The sequence below is a fragment of the Hevea brasiliensis genome, chromosome 15 (assembly GCF_030052815.1).
Source record: "Hevea brasiliensis isolate MT/VB/25A 57/8 chromosome 15, ASM3005281v1, whole genome shotgun sequence".
Lineage (NCBI taxonomy): Eukaryota > Viridiplantae > Streptophyta > Magnoliopsida > Malpighiales > Euphorbiaceae > Hevea > Hevea brasiliensis.
In genome coordinates, this window is record NC_079507.1 from 37486702 (window position 1) to 37508145 (window position 21444).

Here is a 21444-nt window from a genome sequence, read left to right on the forward strand (position 1 = left end):
TGACGTTTACTCAGGAATAGATGTCAATCTCTGATGTATATTATTATGATTGTACTATATTCCTATGGATCATCTTCTGTTATATTATATACACACTAATGAACCGAAAGCAATCTTTCGACGTCATAGTTATTTATTTCCCATGGATCATCTTCTGTTCATCTTCTGTTATATCATATACACGCTAATGGACCAAAAGCAATCTTTCGACGCCATAGTTATTTATTTCCATCTCCGCTGGTAATGCTTGAACGTTTGTGAGCCGGAATAATTATTGTCCGACGAGAAAAAACAATTGGACAGTATTACTATATAAAATGTGTACTCTTTTACCTAATTACACTCCCTCTCTTGACCAGGACATCAACTCAGCCTCCTGAGAACAGCCAGCAACAAATCGCTCCACAAATCAATGGGACCTGGCAAGCACCAATGAACACAGTCATTATAACCCTTCATCCATTTGTTGCCCCAGTAATCTCCCGGATGCCCATCAGGTCTCATAAGCATAGCCCTTGTGACATCCAAAACCTCAAACCTCTTCCCTTCCTTTCTTTTCCTGTTTGCTCTTTCAATCTCCTCTACCTGCATGTTCCTGAGTTCCCACTCACGAGCTCCATAGTCAATCTCCTTTTCACTGAAAGGACTTGTCCTGTTGCAGCTTCCTCCGGTGTTCCAAAACCCATTCTCAAAATGGGATGGTGAGAATGTCCTCAACAATGTGATTACGCCCTTGCATTTCTTGCAGTGATTAATATGACCCAAAGCAGCTCGAAATGCCATACTCACAGCAAAGCTAACACCTCGATCAGTCACATTTGGTTCGTTGCAGTAGACACATGCTACAACATTTGAACCTTTATGTAGGTATATTGGTCTGAAGAACCAGTGTCCGTCGGAGATGATAATGTAATCAATGGTGTGGAGAGCTCTAGTCCAGTTGTCATCAACCTTGTCCAGATACAAGTCGAAAATTCCAGACGAAGAATCGTTGATCTTTCTCTCCTCGCCGACTACCAGGAATTTTGTCCATAGGATTTTAAGAGTGAACTGATGAGCAGGAAAGTACCATATTCTGTTTCTGTCATCTTTGTCCTTGTAAGCATCTATTGGAACTTCCGCCTGCATGATTATTGAGTTGGAAACAACGCTGTAAGTCTGTCTCTTAAAGAATTTGATTTCCTCAAAAATCTTATAACTAAAATCAAAACCAAAACCACATGTTTATATTTCAATTGAAAATAATCATACATAAAATTCAGATACAACAATTAAATCTTAATCCTAAACTAATTGGAGTTAGCTCGACTATATGAATAATTTTTCGTCAATCATATCTGTTAGATATAAAGTCTGCATCAATATTAAAAACTTGTAAATTCTTTAATACTATTTCTCCTCACATTATTTTAAGTCTTTTCTTTTCCTTCTTACTGCTTTTTCTATTAACTAATCATGCTTTCATATTGAGACATTTGATTTTCTACCTTGACATCCCTCTCATATATATATGCTACAAGCATTCTCACATTAACCTAATAGATTTATTTACAAATTCAAGAGATGCAACTATCAAGTGCCATATTGAAAATGATAACCACCCACCTCTCTTTGGATGTATGAAAAGTTGGAGGAAAGAAAAATAACTAGAAGAAAATAAAGGACTTTTTACTACCCTTTATTTGGAAAGAGGGAAAAATAAAAGGAGAGGTAAAATACTTGTATTTTACATTAGATAAGTTCTCTCCAATTTAGAGAGAGAATAAGAAATAAATGTTCAAAAGTATATTTTTATTTTGAAATTATATAAATACCTCATGTAAACAAGAAATTAAAAAAAATGCAAAATTGTAAATTCATGAAAATATAATTATTTTCTTTTCAATTTAATCTTTATTATATCTTCCCAAACTAGGGAAAATAATTATATTTTTCTATCTCTCCTTTTTATTTTCTATCCATCCAAATAAGAACAAGAAATTCACCTTTTATTTTCCTTTCCCTCTAAAAAAATTTCCTAAACACAGTGCAAATGATGAGGTTGGAAAGAGCAATTCCGTTGCTCTGTATTGTACACTACATATGATCGTGTCGGCTGTTATGACTTTTCCACTCCAAGGAGCGGCCGCGATTTTATCCTTCAAATCCAAAGGCTCACATAAATCTGGCCTTTGTATCTAAGGCATCAAGAAGTTCTGAAACTTAGGCACAAAGTACGAAGCAAAAGGTGCAAAGTATAGACGCACGCCTAAGCGGAATGAGATATAAAAATAAAAAATAAAAAAATTATAAAAATAAAATAAATACGTATATTTCATCAAATTCAAATAATAAAAAATTAAAAGATAATAATAACTATTTTAAATAAAATAAAAATAAACTATTAAAAGTTTAATCTAATATATTGAATTCTTATAACTAAAGTCAAGTAATCTTTAATTTCATTCTCTTAATACTTATTTTCAAAATCAATATCTTCGTCATCTTTCGTTATCTTTAAGAATTGAAGGAGTATTAGTATTCAAGTTAATGGATGATACTTTTTTTTTTCTTTCTTTGGCATATATTTTGAATTATGTGTAGATGTAATATTTACAAAAAAAATAAATTATACGAGAGTGGTAGTGTTAAAAATAAAAAAATGAGAGCTTTACGATCTTTAGTGCGTTGGTTTGATAATATTTTGATGACTAGTTATTATCCACAATATTTAATTTCAACAACTTCCAATCGCATCAATATATGATTCTTATATATCGACAAATATCAAATTTAAGCAATACTATTTTTTTGCTAATGGAAGTACTCATCAAAAATAGAAATAAAAAAGGCATATATTTCTAGAACTTTGTGTCTAGAACAAAGATACACATCTAGACACATAAAACATTAGGGTTGGAGTATGGTGAGCCTTTGAGAATGACGTGTATTAATAATTGTGCTAAAAACTAAAATGAAATTAATTTTATTAAATTCAAAATTAACATCAATTAAACAATTGATTTAGATCGAAATCAGCTTAAAGGAAAATCAGTCCCTTTCCTCTCTTTTAAATCTTAAATTAGACCAAATCAAAATTAGTATTCTGATCCTATTTAGATTGGTCTTTTAATTAAATTAAAAATTTTTCAATAAACATAAATTAAATTGAAATAAAATTGACCTCTGCAATCTGATTCAAAATATTTTATTTTATAGAATTAAAATCATGTATTTCAATTTAAAATCAAATTAAATGGGTGGATAATTTTTATAACCCATCCTTAAACTTTATCTTGCGTTTTACTTTCGTCACTTAACTTTAATTTGTTACTAGAAAAATCTTTAAATTTTAATTGTTTTGCAAAAATCCCTAAAATATGTTATAACAGATATTCAGTTAAAAAAAATGAAATTGCTTTTTTATCTTTTTTACTCTTCATGCTAAAAAAACCAGTTGCTTCACTCGTTATCTAGGCCTATCATCGAAATATCAATGCTGTAAAAATAATTTAATTTTTAGGAAAGATGAGAATTTACCCTTCACCAGAAAGTATTGAAATTGCATTCGTAGCATTGCACTGTAATTTAGAGAAATTTTTTAATGTAAAAATTTACAATCATTAGTTAGAGAGATTTTTTATAAAATAAAATTAAAATTTAAAAATTTTTTAATAATAAATTAAAATTAAGAAATAAGAGTGAAACATAAAATAAAATTCAGAGACTATAAAAATCATTCAAAATGGGCCGTGGCAGCTTCTAGCAGAAAGACCCATTAACAGCCACTTACCATAATTTCCTACTTTACAACCGACAGAAATCAGAGTGAACGGCTAATTTCTTTTACGGTTTGGAAGAAGATTTGAACAATAAAACAATAATTCGTACCCCAATCATAAAATTACTATCTAAAGCAACTCGATTGATTGTTGATTAACAGACTTAATGTAACATATTGATTCAATAATTAACTACTCAATAACATTTTTAAAAATTATGATTTTAAATCATAATTACTGTAAAAATTAATATCATAATTAAATTTTATGACCCTTTCCTTTTCATATGCGTGTACATGCATGGTATAGAAACGAAAATTTTCAAAATAATAATTTTATAAGATTTTTAATTGAATTTTATAATTAACTATCATTTTATTCTACTAAAATCTTTTGAATTTGATTCAAAATGCTTTAGTTTTATTGGCTTGATTATTAATATTTAATTTAAGACTTTATTTATTTCACAGAATATAATTTATATTTTAAAAAATATTTACCATGTAAATTGATTTCCAAGAAAATATATTCTCATTTTTTAATTGTAAAATTAAATTAATATTATGTATTTATATAATGTATTAACAAGATTATCTAAGGGGGTGCTTGGCTTACCTGTTAGGTGCAGCTGACAGCTGATAGACATCCAAACAGATAAATTGTAGTGTTTGACAAGTTTAAAAAAATAGAGCTGATAGCTGATGGGCAACTAATGGGGTGTTTGGTTTAGGTGCAGCTGACAGCTGATAGACATCAAAACAGATAAATTGTAGTGTTTGACAAGTTTAAAAAAATAGAGCTGATAGCTGATGGGCAACTAATATGATACCCATCAGCTGCAGTTTGTATCAGCTGTTTCTCATCAGCTGATAGCTTATCTGATTTTATTTTTTATTTTCACCATATTATCCTTTTTTATTTAGCTTGAAAATTAATATTATTAATATTTTTATTTTTTTATTTGTAATTTTAATATTTTAATTAATATATTTTAACTTTGTTAAAATATTTTTTATTAATAACATAAAATATAAAATTTTTATTTATATCCAAAAACTTATAATTAATTATAAATTTTTCTATTAACAATAATAATTATTTTATTATTTTATCTATATTTTTAAAATTATTTAATTATCTTAAAAAATAATTATTTTCTTATTTCAATAATAAAATAAATGATATAATATAAAAGATTAATAATTATATATTTATTTAAATAATATAATATATTAATTTAATAATTATATATTTAATTTAATAATAACATAAATAATATAATATAATAAATTTATAATTTTATATTTATTTAAATAATAAAATAAATTATATGATATATACCCTTATTAGTCATTTCACATATTAACAGCAACAGCTTAATATAATTTTATCAAACACTTAATATAAAAACAGCTATCATCGCTATATTTATCACTATCGAATACTATTAGCTAACTATCATCGATTATCGATTATCAACTATCACCTAACAAGAATACTATTAGCTAACAGCTATCAGTTGTATTCAACGGTTAATCCAAACAGGCCCTAATATGATACCCATCAGTTGCAGTTTGTATCAGCTCTATTTTTAGAGCTGTTTCTCATCAGCTGATAGCTTATCTGATTTTATTTTTTATTTTCACCCTATTATCCTTTTTTATTTAGCTTAAAAATTAATATTATTAATATTTTTATTTTTTTATTTGTAATTTTAATATTTTAATTAATATATTTTAACTTTGTTAAAATATTTTTTATTAATAACATAAAATATAAAATTTTTATTTATATCCAAAAACTTATAATTAATTATAAATTTTTCTATTAACAATAATAATTATTTTATTATTTTATCTATATTTTTAAAATTATTTAATTATCTTAAAAAATAATTATTTTCTTATTTCAATAATAAAATAAATGATATAATATAAAAGATTAATAATTATATATTTATTTAAATAATATAATATATTAATTTAATAATTATATATTTAATTTAATAATAACATAAATAATATAATGTAATAAATTTATAATTTTATATTTATTTAAATAATAAAATAAATTATATAATATATACCCTTATTAGTCATTTCACATATTAACAGCAACAGTTTAATATAATTTTATTAAACACTTAATATAAAAACAGCTATCATCAGTTATCAACTATCAGCTAACAAGAATAAATAATTTAACAAGATAAATTTATCACTAACAAATTATAAGTTGTATTCAACAGTTAATCCAAACAGGCTCTAAGTCTAAAAAATAATTTTTTAATAACTTATAAATTTTTTTAATGCTTTAAATGTTAGAAAATAAAAAAAAATTATTTTCTGCACAAAAAATATAGCCTAAATATTAAAAACTTGAGTCTAGTAATACTAAGTCGATTATGATGTCTCAAATTATACAAAAATAAATAATAAATAATAAAGAAAGAAGAAGTAAACATGGTGAGTGCTGACACTCAACTGCAATTAGAAAATTCTCCACACCTTGACAAGCAAAGAATATATCATAAAGAAAAAAAAAATAATAATAAGGAAAAACTACCACAGAAACTTACTGGAAAATTAAAACATGAATGGACGTTAATTACCATGTGAGGACAAACGAATTGCTTTGAAAATATGTCAGGACACGTTTGGTGCCCAGAAAAGTAAAAAACAGCAGTCCAAATCGGCATAAATGAATGTGCAATTTCTGGAGAGCAATGTATGATTAGGAGAAACTGAACTGACCTGTGACAAGAGGCAAAGGAGTGATTCCATGTGGTTCCTGGCAACTGAGTCACCGATGAATGCCAGTGTTTTTCCTCGAACAATTTCCAAGAAGGCCTTGGGATCAATCCTTGGAACATCACATTTCTCTGGTTTCCATCTCCAATTAAGGAAATCTGTATCTTTCCTTCCATTCCTGAAACAGTTCTTTGAATTGGGAATTGTTGCACAGCTTGAATTTGTATATTTAGACCCTTCAAGGTCTGGTATCCACTCACCCTTATACAAGTCGCAATTCTCCTTCTCTACAAAACCAAACAACATCCAATTACAAAAGAAACTTTCAAAAGATCATCAACAAAGTAGAAAGTAATACCCTTTTCTGGCTTGATCACGAGGAGCTTTTGATTAGGGTCATTATGTTTAGGAATTGACCTAAAAGGGTTTGGCGAATAAAGAATGAACAAGCAGAAAATAGTTGTTAAACCCAGAGAAGACAAGAAGAAAGGAACCAGCCTCCCCATGCTGAGGCATCTGTTCTTTTTGCTATATAGAAAAAGAGAAGAAGGAGATGGAGAAGGAGAAGAAGACTTCATCTGTCAAAGTCTCAAATACATAGAGAGAGAATTCAGAATTCTCTTGTATTGTTTTCTTCTTTAATTATGAAAAAGAAAAGAGAATTACTTTCCTTCCAAAAGAGGAGAAATGATAATCAAGGAAGAATTTGCTACTTGCATACAATTAAAGAAGATGGTTAATGGAGAAGGTGGTATCTTGTGATAGGAGGGTCAAAAAGGTTTTGTCGTTTTTAAGAATTTAACGGCAACCGTTGGATGATGAAAAATGGAAGGTCATCTACGTAAGGGATTAGGTGATTGCATGTGATTGTGTTGTAAGTGGTCTTTCACTGATGAACCTGAATTCACGGCATAAATTTTGTCAAGATTTGGCCAAGTGCACCTTTGCTGGAGTAACTGGGGCCTCATGTTCTCACTACTTTCATAACTTTCCCACTTCCCATAATCTCTCCATCATGATAAGAGATTCTTATAATCAACCAATGACGGTGAATCTTACCCTTTGAGCGTTTAATGCATTTTGCAAATCAAAATAATAATAATAATAATAATGATGATGATGGTGAGCCTGCCTTCGGTTCTGGATTAATTATTTCGAATTAGCTTGGAAAATATTCAAATTCCAATTCATTTAAAAAAAATTATTGTGGACTAAATTACTCATATTTCATTAAAATTGTACAAATTTCAATCCTTCTTTTGGTATGGTGATGAGTGTATCACGAATTGATTTTTACATATTATTATATTAGATTTTTTTCAATTTATTTAAAAATAAATCATTTATATCAAAATTAAAAATTTTAAAAATACATTTTTTATGATTTAATTTCAAAATTCAAAACTTGATAAAAATGTAGAAACGAAACTCATTTATCAATAGAATTAATTATTGTTGAATCTCAAATATTAAGATTTATTTGATTTAGTGGTTACGATTAATTGTGAATAGCTAATGATTAATAGTTGAAGATTAAAAATAAATAGTTAAAAATCAAAATTTTAAATAATATGGTTTTAAATTTATTTTTTTTAAAAATTAATTTAAAAATTTTGTTACTTAATTACTTCAAATAAAAACTTATAAATCTAAAAATTAAAAATTGATCCTTTAATCACTCAATTAAAGAAAAATATATTTAAATTTGAACTGATTTTACTAAAGTTGAGCATGGATTCAAATAACTCTACTGGCAAATTTTACGAAAAATTAACCAATCTTGAATTTTCTAATAAGTAGAAATTAATTGAATATTTGTAATTAACATGGAAACCTTGTTTCCTTGCATGTCCCATATGGACCATTTGAGGATTTACAAAACCAAATTAGCTACCTCTCTAAATTTTCTTTTTCTTTTTCTTTTTTTTTTTTTTTTTTTTCCTTCTCTTTGTGAATTTCTTAGGGTGGCCACTAACTAGTATTTTCACCGGTGGTTGCCCCTCTTCTTCTCTTTTTTGCTTTTCTTATATTTAGTTTGTATTTTCTAAATAATCTCTAAATCTATATCCTTTTAGAACATATTTATATTTATCTTCAGATCATCTGAGTTTTGTCTTCTTCTTTAAGAGGATATGATGTCTCTTCTTCTGTAAGGTTTTGATATTTTCTTATTTGCAAGGATTTGTTGTTTCCTCCATTGTGAGGATTTCTTTTTTAAATCATAGAGATGTTAGGTGTTTTACTTTTTTTTTGTTGGGTAGAAGTGTAATGATAATAAATACATATTTTCTTTTTAGGATATCATAGTTTAATGGTTTTCATATCAAGCTCGTAGAAAGACTATTGAGTCAAACAGTGGTGGTTTAATACTAAGTGGAGTGTGCTTCTAGCTAAATGACCAACTCAAATACTCTATAAATACGATCAAGTGTAGTAGCCCAATTTGCAACCACTACTGGCGTTAAGGGAATGGGCAGGCGTAAAGTCATCCAAACCCACAGCAAGCCTAAACACAACTTTCATAATTATTGGTGGAGTTGATTTTCATCATAAAACACATTTAAATACATAAAACAATTTATTCATATCATAAAACATTTTTTTTTTGTTACAAACACAATAAACCTTTATACATTTAAATGTCATGAAAGAGTTTCACAAACCTTTACTTATACATTTTATAGCATGATGCAGCAATAGCCTCTGGAACTCATACCCTAAACATGTTGACAGTATCTTTAACACTTATCTCTAAAAAGGGATGATAGAGAAAAGGGAGTGAGCTTGGGGCTTAGCGAGTAAAAGCCTACTTAAAGGAACAAAAAATTTTAATAAAATATTTATATTCAAGCATATGCAATGCACCATTCCCTTAATGGTTTCCATAGAACAGAAACAATTCACAATAAAGTAATTCATGTTACTAGTGGTTCTCAAATCATCATATATCAAATATGCTTAGCCTGTTAAAGGAGCTCCTTTGAACTTCCTCTTAACATAACACATAATGGATACTAGGGGCACACAAGTTATGACTTACTTAAGGTGGATCCTATAATTGTAACGGTCAGGCTCCAACCACTAGAGGAATTGTCCGCTTTGGCCATAAGCCTCACGGTTTTGTCCAATAGGTGGAATGGAGAACTTCCCAGGAGGTCACCCATCCTAAGATTTCTCTTAAGCGAGCAGCTTAACCATAGAGTTCTTCCAACTTTTCAGGCCATTCCACCAAAAGGCACCTCTAGTGATTAGTTCCCCCATTTTATATATCATTACATTTTGAACCCAAGACCATCTCCGTGCTTTGCCGATGTGGGATTTGCCTAAGGGACCTTTCTCCCCCCCCTTTCGGGACTCAGCGTCCTCGCTAAGGTTTGCCCCACCATCACCCAAGAGGACACGCGAGTGGCTTTGATACCAATTGTAACGATCAGGCTCTAACCACTAGAGGAATTGTCCGCTTTGGCCATAAGCCTCACGGTTTTGTCCCATAGGTGGAATGGAGAACTTCCCAGGGGGTCACCTATCCTAGGATTTCTCTCAAGCGAGCACGCTTAACCCTGGGGTTCTTCCAACTCTTCAGGCCATTACACCAAAAGGCACATCTAGTGATTAGTTCTCCCATTTTATATATCATTACATTTTGAACCCAACACCATCTTCGTGCTTTGCCGATGTGGGATTTACCTAAGGGACCTTTCTCTCCCCCTTTCGAGACTCAGCGTCCTCACTAAGGTTTGCCCCACCATCACCCAAGAGGACACGCGAGCAGCTTTGATACCAATTATAATGATTAGGCTCTAATTGTAATACCCTCACTGTAGCAATTCCGCACATTCTACTGTTCTGGTGACCGGTGTCGGTCTGGACAGCTAGAACGTCTGGAAAAATATTTAGACTTGAGTGAGGAGTCATAAATAACTCAAATAAGTATAAGAAAAATTAAGGAAAAATTTTAGAAATAAAATACAACCAAGTTAAATGAGCCGGTGCCCTAGCGATGGGTAACCCAGTGGGAAGTTGCGGTTCTCGCAATTAGGAGCCCTATACCCAGGAGAAAATTCATAAAATAATTTTTGGGACTCCAGAGAAGAGTCATTGAGGGTTCTATGGCATTAGAATGCCAAGAAAAGGTTTAGAAAAATTTTTCAATCGGTACAGACAATTTTGGCCCGTTAAGCCAAACGGAGGGCATTTTGGTCATTTCGCCTTCAGAGATGATTTTTGACCGACTTGTCCAGTTAAGTAAATAATTATTATGATCTAAAATATGAATAAATATTGTTAAAAATTAAATTGAAAATGAGTAGAAAAGAAAAGAAAAAAAAAAAAAAGAATTTGGGAATTATGACATCACATGATGTCATTAACATGCCCCCACCCAATCACAACTTGACAAGCAAATTAAAAGGGATTAAAATGACATAAAAATGAGATAAAAATGAAACAATTCCAGCAGCCCCTTCTTCTTATTCCCGAACCAAAGAAAAAAAAGAGAGGAAAACCACCATTAAAGCTCCAAATGAGCTTGATTCCCTAGCCAACTACACCATAAAACCTCACCCTCTCTTCACAAAAAATTTCCCTTACCACTAGAGCTAAACTTGGGCAGCCATTAGAAGAGAAGGAAGTGAAGGAAAGTTAAGGGTGAAAATTCATCCAAGAGGTTAGTGCTAATTTTCTTGCTTCCATTCTTTTATAAGCATGAATTTAAGTTGAGTTAAGTTGAAAATTTGATGAAAAATGAATTAAAGATGCATGAACTTGCCCCATGAAATTTTGGCAGCCTTAGGGTACCTAGGGTTTCAACAATTTGATTGCATAATAGTTATGTATGGCTGCCATTAAACATGATTTTGGTGTTTTAATTCATGGATTGTATGTATATAGAGAATTGAAATTGTTGGAGTTAGGGTTTGGGCACCAAAATTTGGATTTTGTTTAAGTATTGGTAAAAAGAGGTTGTAATGGTCAGTTAGTGACCATGTGGTCATGTTTGAGTAGGAAATTGAGTGAATGATGCCAAGAGAATTGAGGTTATGTATACTGCCCTTGGGGAACTGCAGGACTGGGCATGAGTCCAGCAGGTTTGGACAGCCATAACTTGAATTTTACAGGTTCAATTGGTACAACACCAATTGGATATGAAACTAGACACATAATGGCACAACTTTAGTGAAGAAACCATGCCCAGAAAGCCAAACCAAGTGGACCAAAAGTTTGCCCTAATCCGGGTGACCTGTAGTCTGCCTGGGCAAAATGATCAAATGAACAGTGTTTGGTCATTTGGCCATAACTCAGTGTAGAAAGGTCCAATTGATCTGAAATTTTACTAGAAACAAGCTGAGATATAGACCAACAACTTTAATGAAGAGCACAAATCCAAATTATGACCATAACCTAGTCAAATTGCCAACCAAACTTAGGTCACCAAATCTGGCAGAACCAAATTGCCCAGAAAATCTGGGTACAGGTCACTCCGGCCAGTTATGGTAAAATGACCATAACTTGAGCTACAAAACTCCAAATGGAGTGATTCAAAAAAAGAAATTCAACTAGACAAAATAAGGAACAACTTTCATGTTGATCATTTTGCCAAATTCCGGCTGCAAAAATGACCAATGGAACAGTAAAAACAAAGCATGAAAACTAAAAATTCTGCCCAATTAACATGAAGCTTGGAAATGGTATTGGCAACCAATACCAACAAATTTTGAATGCAAAATGTGGTATCTTGGAGAACTTAGGTTCAATAAATTTATTATGTATTAAAAAGTCAACAATTTGAGTGAATAGTAATGTGAATAGTAATACAAAGACACAAAGTATAATAACTAAATTGGTAGAGGAAATTAAGGTATGAAATTTGGAATCCATAAAATATTCATGGATTACTTGGAATAGAAATAGTAATTCACCTAAATGACTTAATGAACATTTAAGTTATGTGAGTATATAGTTAAGAATTGTATTCCCATTACTAGTAGGTCTAATAAAACATGAGTGATACCACTTGAATATTAAATGAAATTAACTTAGATGGATTGTTGAGTATAAATGGGATGAGGTTTACATTAGGATTTATGTTTCCATTACAAATAAGATAATAACACCTTGTATGAGTTATGAATCCATATAAATATTGTAATGAATAAATGAATCACATGAAAATATGAATGGAACATTAGTTTTCTTTATAAGAGAAAGAAAGAACGTTTTGAGTACAATGGTATATGAACACCATTGTTATGAATTGTGATCAATATGAATGATGTAAGGAATGTATGAATATTATGATAAATGTATAAATTATGAAATTTATCATGAAATAATGAAGTCATAAAACAGAATTTATTAATATTTAATGATATTATGTGCCCTTGTATTGCCTAGACATGTGTGTCAGATTGGATAGTTTGGCATGCCAATAGGGTATTGTTTTAGCAGTACTGCGAAAGGCTTTATACCTGTATTCATGGCTTTGTACCCGTATTCATGGCTTTTATGCCTGATTATGTGTTATCATGACTTTTTAGCCATACTGACTGCATACGTGGTTGACGTTCTGCGTCCCATGGTATGACGGCCCGAGACACCGCGGTGTCCAGTGCCAACGACCCGTTATCGATTTAGTCACTGTCATAGGTTACTTGGCGATGAAATTTATTGAGATAAGTTAAGAATATTAGCAATTAAAAATATTAGAAATTAAATAAAATAAATGAGTAAGATGACCTAAAATAAATTAGGATAGTTATTTATTAGAAAGAATCGAAATGAACTGAATGATATCAAAATTTACTTATTATGAAATAATCTGAGACAACCTAGCAAGTATAGAGAAAATGCTAAAAGATTAGCAAAGAAAATTATAACATAAATAAATATTGCAAATGTGACTTATATAATAATATAAGCATAAATTTATTATTTTCATATCATTTTTCTTTGTACATTATTACTATACATTGGCGAAATAAACACTTTCAAATAAGACTAAATTAGGATAAAACATATTAAATTTTAGAAACCGCATGTGAAGTATAAATAAATCTTAATTATTTGAATTATGTTTTATTTCTATCTTTATTTGTATATTATTTCCTTGTTATATTATTGCACCACTAAGCAACAATGCTTAGCTTGATGGAATTGTTTCCTTCGCGCAGGTACTGAAGCTAGAACCCAATGGATGTTTGACTGGGAATTTTAGGAGTTTTGATCTGTAGAGTGTCAAAGTTTGTCACCTCCTCAGCAATGCATGTAGATAGGGCCCATATAGATCATATTTTATATTTTGTATAAAATGCTAGATATTGTATTATAATGTAGATTATGAACATGTAATTAATAGGAATGCGATGTAAATTAATTAATTAGCTTTTTCATATGTAATTAATTTATATATTATGTAAATTATGAAATTTTGTAATTATTTTGTAAATTATGTAAATTAAGGAAATTTGAAAATTTTGCTTCTGTAATTTGAGAATGTTTACATATGAATTGAGTATGAATGGAAGTGTATGGAAATGATTATGAAATTAAAACGTATGGATGAGATTTAAAATATGAGAAAATTATGAGAATGATTGATGAGATAATTATGATTAGCATGGATAAGATTTTATTTTAGAAATATTATTGAATTTCAAACAGGTGAATATTGAAATACGCCAAACGATAATAAAATAGGGGAAACTCCGCTGGTTTCTCCGTCGAAAAATAATTGATATTAAATTAAATGAATTCAAAATTATTTTAAAAAAAATAAAGTAAGATAAGTTATGGTGCTCTGGCACCAATTGTAGTATGCTTTGCTCGACTACACTGTAGTCGGGTGAGGGGTGTTACACTAACCAACTAGAGGAATTATCCGCTTTGGCCGTAAGCCTCATGGTTTTGTCCCATAGGTGGAATGGAGAACTTCCCAGGAGGTCACCTATCCTAGGATTTCTCTCAAGTGAGCACCCTTAACCCTGGAGTTCTTCCAACTCTTCAGGCCAATACACCAAAAGGCGCCTCTAGTGATTAGTTCCCCTATTTTATATATCATTACATTTTGAACCCAAGACCATCTCTGTGCTTTGCTGATGTGGGATTTTCCTAAGGGACCTTTGCTTAATAGGTATGTTAATCCTAAATGCATTTGCCACTTTAAAAGGGAATAAAAATTTGTTTAAAATCCCTTGTAGTGTATTTAATGGGTTATCAGTAGGCGAAGTTTGGTAATTCATTAAGTATACTACGGGATCATGTTATGCCTTACGAAGGGGTAAGGTGTGACATGTTTTAGTGGTAGAAAGGTCCCTTAGGCAAATCCCACATCGGCAAAGCACGGAGATAGTCTTGGGTTCAAAATGTAATAATATATAAAATGGGGGAACTAATCACTAGAGGCGCCTTTTGGTGAAATGACCTGAAGAGTTGGAAGAACTCCAGGGTTAAGCGTGCTCGCTTGAGAAAAATCCTAGCATGGGTGACCTCCTGAGAAGTTCTCCATTCCACCTATGGGACAAAACTGTAAGGGTTACGGCCAAAGCGGACAATTTCTATAGTGGTTGGAGCTTGACCATTATAATAATACTTGATATCTAAATGTCAGAGATACATAATTGCCTCATTCGACATCTCCTTTCCTTACTTTCATAATGAGCTCATATGCATACATGTCATTTCCTTTTCCTTTCTTTCCTTTCCTAATGTGACCACATTTAAATTATGCATTGTATTTGTGAACATAATATATATTTATATGATGCAAAATAGCTAATAATATACATCATGATGCATAGATGCATATGTATGTGTTAAGCAGACAATTATTTAAAAGAGTTTTAATATGGTTAACTCACTAGGAGTTGTCGAACACTTTAAATGTGACACCCCTCACCAGTCTATAGTGTAGTCGAGCAAGGCATGTCACACTCGGTGCTGGAGCACCCTGTCTTATCTTATTTTATCCCTTTAATAATTTTGAACTCATTATATTTTAGGATCAATTATTTTTCTAAGGAGAAACTGACAGAGTTTTTCCTATTTTATTACTGTTTGGTGTGTCTCGCTATTTACCTGTTTAAAAATCTCAATAATATTTCAATTCATATTCACCATAATCATCTCATCATTTCAAACATCATTATGAAATTCAATTCTATACTCATTTGTACAAATCCATTCATGCTTAATTTATATATGAAAATTTTCAAACTTCATTAAGATACATGATTTACACACTAATTATATAATTTCATAATTTACATGATATACAAATTAATTACATATGAACTAGCTAATTTATTTATTTATATTACATAAATATTAATTATATTTTCACAACTTACATTACATTATAAGAAATATTTAAAATGTACAGAATATATTATTATGATCTATATGAGCCTTATCTACATACATTGCTGAGGAGGTGATAACCTTAGACACTTGTAGATCCGGACTCTAAAATTCTAGTCTGATGTCTACTGGGCTTTATCTTCAGTACGTGTGCAAGGAAAAAATCCATCGCACTAATCATTTTTTCTTAGTGGTGCAATAGTATAACAAGGAAATAATATACAAATAAAGATAGAAATAAGCATGATTTGGGTAATCAAGAAATAATTTTATATTGTATAAAATTTCTAATATTAACTATCTTTTATCCTAATTTGTTTATTTCTCATTGGAGATGCTTAGTTCATAAATTTACAATAATAATATACAATATAAAAATAATATAAAAATATTAAATTTATACTTATATTATTATGTATGATACATTTGCAAAGTTTATTTATGTTATAATTCCTTTGATAATCTTTTTATCACTTCCTTAATACTTTCTAGGTTGTCTTAGATCATTTCATAATAATTAAAATTCTTAAAGTTATTTCATAATAGCTAAATTTTAATATTAATCTAGTTTATTTCAGGTCTTTCTTTGTGACCCCTTACACGTCTACAGTGTAGCCGAGCAAGATATGCCACACAGTGTACCGGAACACCATAACTTATCTCATTGATATTTATCAGTTCTTAATTTGTTTATTATAGTTATTAAGTGAAATTTGTGAAATTGATCTCATTTAGATCATTTATTGAGATTATAATTAATTTGCGGCTCCTAAAATTTTATAGAAAATCCGGCAAAGTGCCGACTAAAAATGGAGAAAACAATTCTTCGGAACTCGTGAAAAACACTTCCAATAATTGTTCAAATCACAACTCCAATTCTCACATCAATTTACAACAATTTCTTAATAATTCCTCCATTTGTCATTCATTCATTTCACATCATCATCACGCTCAAATCATAAATAAATTCTCATATGTTATTTATAATCACACATTACAAATACTTACATTAACACAAAATTATATTACATTTGTTTCAAATATACATGATAAAATAAGAGTTTAATTACAAAACTTACAAAAATCACAAAATACAAAATGGGACCTAGTGTCCTACCAATGCACTGTAGCCTGTGAGGTGACATAGACACTATGCAGAACTGTGAGCGGCCTTTGTAACACCCCTATTTGCATAGCCTGGTATATTTCACTATTCCCGTGATCGGTGTCGGTCTGGATAATTAAGAGGATTAGAACCACACTTAAGACAACTAGACAAGCCCTGAACACAAAAAATTAGTAATTGTCAATTAGTTAAGCATAAATAAGAAAAATAGAACATAAGAAGTTAAATGAGCCGAGAGTCACAGCGATGGGTGGCCTTCTTGGGAAGGATTGCGAAGTCGATTTAAACTCGAATTTCGAACTGTAAAATGTGATGCCGTGGTCCTTAGGACTATTGTGAACATAGTGGAAAAGAGAAAATCACGAAAAAGAATTTTAAGCCAGTCAAATAATTAGGTCAGGGATCCGGAAGAAATATTGAATTATTTGCAAATCGAGTCGAGCCGGTGAGGGGCAATTTGGTCAATTGACCCCGAGAGCTGACTCCTGACCTAACTGTCAAATAAAATCAGAGAAAAGAAAATTTCAGAATCGGGAATTAAATTAAAGAACTAATGGAAAAATAAATAGAAAAAAAAAAGAAAGAAAAAGGTGAAAGGTGAATGACATCATGCATGACCTCATGCATGATGCAATAACTATTATAATTAATAAATTTATTCAAATTAAATTGTGGTCTTCCATAAAGGATAAAAATCATAAAAGAAATAAAAAATAAATAAAAGAGAGTCATCTTCATCCCTAGCCGTGAACCCACCTCTCTCACCTCTCCCTCTCCACAAAATACCTTAAAGCTCATTTATGAGCTTGAATATTACAAAATTTCACCATAGAAAAGTAAGCCACCATAGGTAAAACTTATTTTGGCAACTAGAAGAGGAGCTTGAAGAAGAAAGAAAAAAGAAAGGAAGGGATTGCAAGGGAAAGAAATTCTGCATAAGGTTAGTAAGTAAACTTGACATTTTTAGTTTAATTATTGTGTTTGTAGCTTAACTAACTTAGAATTATGCTTAAAATGAAAGAAAAATAATTATTGGAGGACTAGATGTAATTTTGGCTAGCTAGGGTTTGATATGAATATACATGTGTTTTGATGGAATTAAAATTGTATCTAAACTTGATTGAGTTGAGGAAGTATGTTATATGTGTTGAATTGGTTAAATGTAACAAATTGTGTGAATTAGGGTTTGGAAGACAAAAATGTGAGAATTTGTTAAATGGTGTGGTTGACCTTGTTTGAGGTGAGAAATGGTCATTTGTGACCAATTGAGGTATGTTGGAAGTGTTGGAAGTGAGAGGAGATTCGAATTGAATGTGGGCAGTATTAGGCAGCAGGACCAAGGTCCCTTTCAGGGACTAAAACTAAAAATTTACAAGCCCAATTGGTGTGAGGCCAATTGGAAATGAAACTAGACACAAAATGAAACATTTTTCATTTATGAATCATGCCCCAAAAGTGACCAAAACCTAGTGAACAAATTAACCAAATCCGGATTAGGCAATCTGACCTATACAAAAATGACCAAATGAACAGAGAGTTGAGATATAGATCTACAACTTTCATGAGAACACAAACCCAAATTATGCCCTTAACCAAGTTATTTAGCCACCCAAATTTAGTGACCTAAAACTGCCAGAACCACAATTTGCCCAAAAAATCTAGGTAAATCCAATCCGACAGCCATAATTCAAATGGCTATAACTTAAGCTACAAAACTTCAATTGGAGTGATTCAAAAGGGAGAATAAAGTTAAGACAATAAGGAATAATTTCTATGAAGAAAACTTAGCCAAATTCTAACAGCAAAATGACCAATGGAACAATGCAATACAAGACACCAAAACTGAAAATTTGCAATTTTGCCTAAAAGACCTAAGTTTTGAGAAAACAACCAAACCAATAAAATTGGTGACTAAAATGTGGTATGTGTGTATAGTTGGAGTTTCCATACCTTTTAAGTATAAGAAAGTCAATATTTTGACTTGAATAGTATCATGAATAGTAACCTCAACATGAAAATTTACAAGAATATAAGTTTAAACATATTGGAATTAGTTATTGGAATTGTTATGAAGTAAATATATTAAGATACTATAAATTTTGTGTTTCAGCTAAAAAAGACTTGGAAGGTCTGAGAGACTGAGTCAAGGCCTAGAGGCGACTCACGTCAGATTTGTGCACAATAAACCTTATTTGAGCATTTTGTCATTGAAAAATTGATTTAGTATGATTTATGAAAATTTGATGTTAATCATGAATTGTGTTGCCACCTTGTGAATGAAATTATGACTTTTGGAAATTTATTGGATTTCTCATGAATTATTTGAATAAAATGTTAAAATTGATTTTTGATTCACACTTAGCATGACAGTGCCTTATTATTCCTCATCCATTTATGGGGTGAGATCGATTATTTTCCTCCCTCTCTGGTTTACCAGTTGAGGTTGTAGATCGGATGCGTACTCATTAGCTAGCTAGCCACCTCCCTCATTGATTTCGATTAGTGGGGTTGTAGATCGCTTTGTCGTGGTGTACAACACGGCATTGATTGAAAATTTTGTGTCATGGGTTAAGTTGTGTATGAATTGGCAACACTATGTTTATTAAATGGTTTGATCAAAATTGTGCTATAATGAGTTTTGATAATTTGTGAAATGTAATTGTGAAATATTTAAATTGTGATTTATCAATGAATATTTTATGTACTGCATTTCAAATCTTTATTATGCACCACTGAGTATTTTTATACTCAGCGATAGCTTATTTTGCTTTCGCAGATAGGAGCAAGGAAAAAGCAGCAGAGTGAGCTGCTGAACTGGAAAAGCCTTCGCTGATTTTGTACGGGTATTATTTTATACCCAGTATAATTTAATTTAATTTAATGTAAATAAATATTGTTCATATGTATTAATGTAAAGTTGAGCAGTTGTATTTATAAATTGTAATAATATTATTTTTGGATTTTAGATCTGTAAATTAAACTTGTGAATATAAATTAGCTTTATTGAATGCAATGTTGATGGAATTATTTTGAAGTGGTTTGATTTGAGAATTTTGAGTTGATTTGGGTTGGGAGTTGTGAAAAAATTTATTGGAAGTGTTTTTCTCAGGTATTTTGTAACACCCCTATGTTCGGTAGTGCATTCTACTGTTCCGGTGACAGTGTCTGTCTGGACAGTTAGGATGCTTGAAATTATATTTAAATATTAGTGTGGAGATATAAGGTAGTGAAATACAATAGAGGAAAATACAAGAAAAACAAAGGAAAAATAATAACAATAAAATGTAACCAAGTTAAACGAGCCAGTACCGCAGCAATGGGTGACCGCACGGGGAAGTCACGGCGCAGGCAATAGCCAACCCCAGGACTGCAGGGAACCCTCGAAATTTAGTTTTGAGACATAATTAAAGACTTATTGAAGTATAAATGTCATTAGAAATATCAAAGAAAAATTAATTAATTAGTACAAAGAAAAATGATAAATCGAAAAAATGACAAAACTCGGTGTTACCGAAAAATCGAGAATACAACCCGAATAGGAGCATTGTGGTCATTTGACACCTAGAGTCAACTTTTGACCTCAATGTCCATTAAAAAAAAGTGGTATTACACTTTGAAAATGTCATGAAAAATAAAAATGTGGTACATTATTTAAATAGTGAAAGAAATGAGGCAAATGTGCAAATTATGAAACTTTAACTAATTAAATCATTAATTTATGGTTAGTGCTCCACTAAGTGGGATTAGTGGACATATAAAACCAAGTGGACAGCATGCAAATTCACTTTCTTCCTCATTTTTTTCACTTTGCTGAATTGCTTTCTCAAGTTCTTCCATGGCCAAATGTTCTTCCAAGCTTCCTCCATGGCCATTCATGCATAAGCTCAAATCTACCATGATTCAAGCCATATTTCTTCAAACTCCCTTCATTAAAAGTGGTCTTCACACCATGGATAGTATTTGGGCAGCAAAAAAGAGAGGAAATTCCATGGATTTGTGAAGCTCAAGTTGAGGTTAGTGCTTAATCTTTCCATTTTCCTTCATTAATCCTTGTGTTGAGCTTTGGGTAAGTTGAATTGCTAAGAAAAATTGAGGTAATGATGAGTATTGGTGAACCTTAGTTTTGGCAACCATGAAAATGCATGGTTAGTGACTTATTGTTATATGTATTTGATGGGATTTAAGGTGGATTAACTCAAATGGAAGTTGAAGTAGGTTAATGTTCAAGTATGTGCATGTTAATGCTTGAATTAAGGGTTTGAAAATGGACTTTGATGCTTTGGTAAACTGTCATGTTTGGCAGCCTATAATATCATGAATTTGTGTGTGAATATGAAGTTTATTAATGAAATATGATAGTGTTAAATTGTGGGCAGCATGTGTAAGTGATATTGAAGTATGAGTATATTGAAGTGTATGTGTAATATTAATATTGAGATATGTTGAATTTTGG

The 21444-nt window shown here is 30.8% G+C and overlaps 1 protein-coding gene across 1 annotated transcript; it reads right to left on the reverse strand.

The window, feature by feature from the left end:
* Positions 1-188: 188 nt before the first annotated feature.
* On the reverse strand, positions 189-7230 carry LOC110632230 (xyloglucan O-acetyltransferase 4). Its single transcript, XM_021780372.2, has 3 exons — positions 6870-7230; positions 6515-6798; positions 189-1122 (listed from the first exon to the last, which is right to left on the reverse strand). Exons 1-3 carry the CDS (start codon positions 7087-7089, stop codon positions 364-366), a joined length of 1263 nt encoding a protein of 420 aa, XP_021636064.2. The 5' UTR covers positions 7090-7230; the 3' UTR covers positions 189-363.
* Positions 7231-21444: the final 14214 nt, after the last annotated feature.

What these genes read in the sequence shown, in the direction of transcription:
- LOC110632230 (XM_021780372.2), bottom strand. Translation starts at nt 7,089, where the DNA reads ATGAAGTCTTCTTCTCCTTCTCCATCTCCTTCTTCTCTTTTTCTATAT. An exon ending in CGTGATCAAGCCAGAAAAGG is followed by an intron (nt 6,799 to 6,869) that starts GTATTACTTTCT and finishes TTGGTTTTGTAG; the next exon opens with AGAAGGAGAATTGCGACTTG. An exon ending in TCCTTTGCCTCTTGTCACAG is followed by an intron (nt 1,123 to 6,514) that starts GTCAGTTCAGTT and finishes ATAATCATGCAG; the next exon opens with GCGGAAGTTCCAATAGATGC.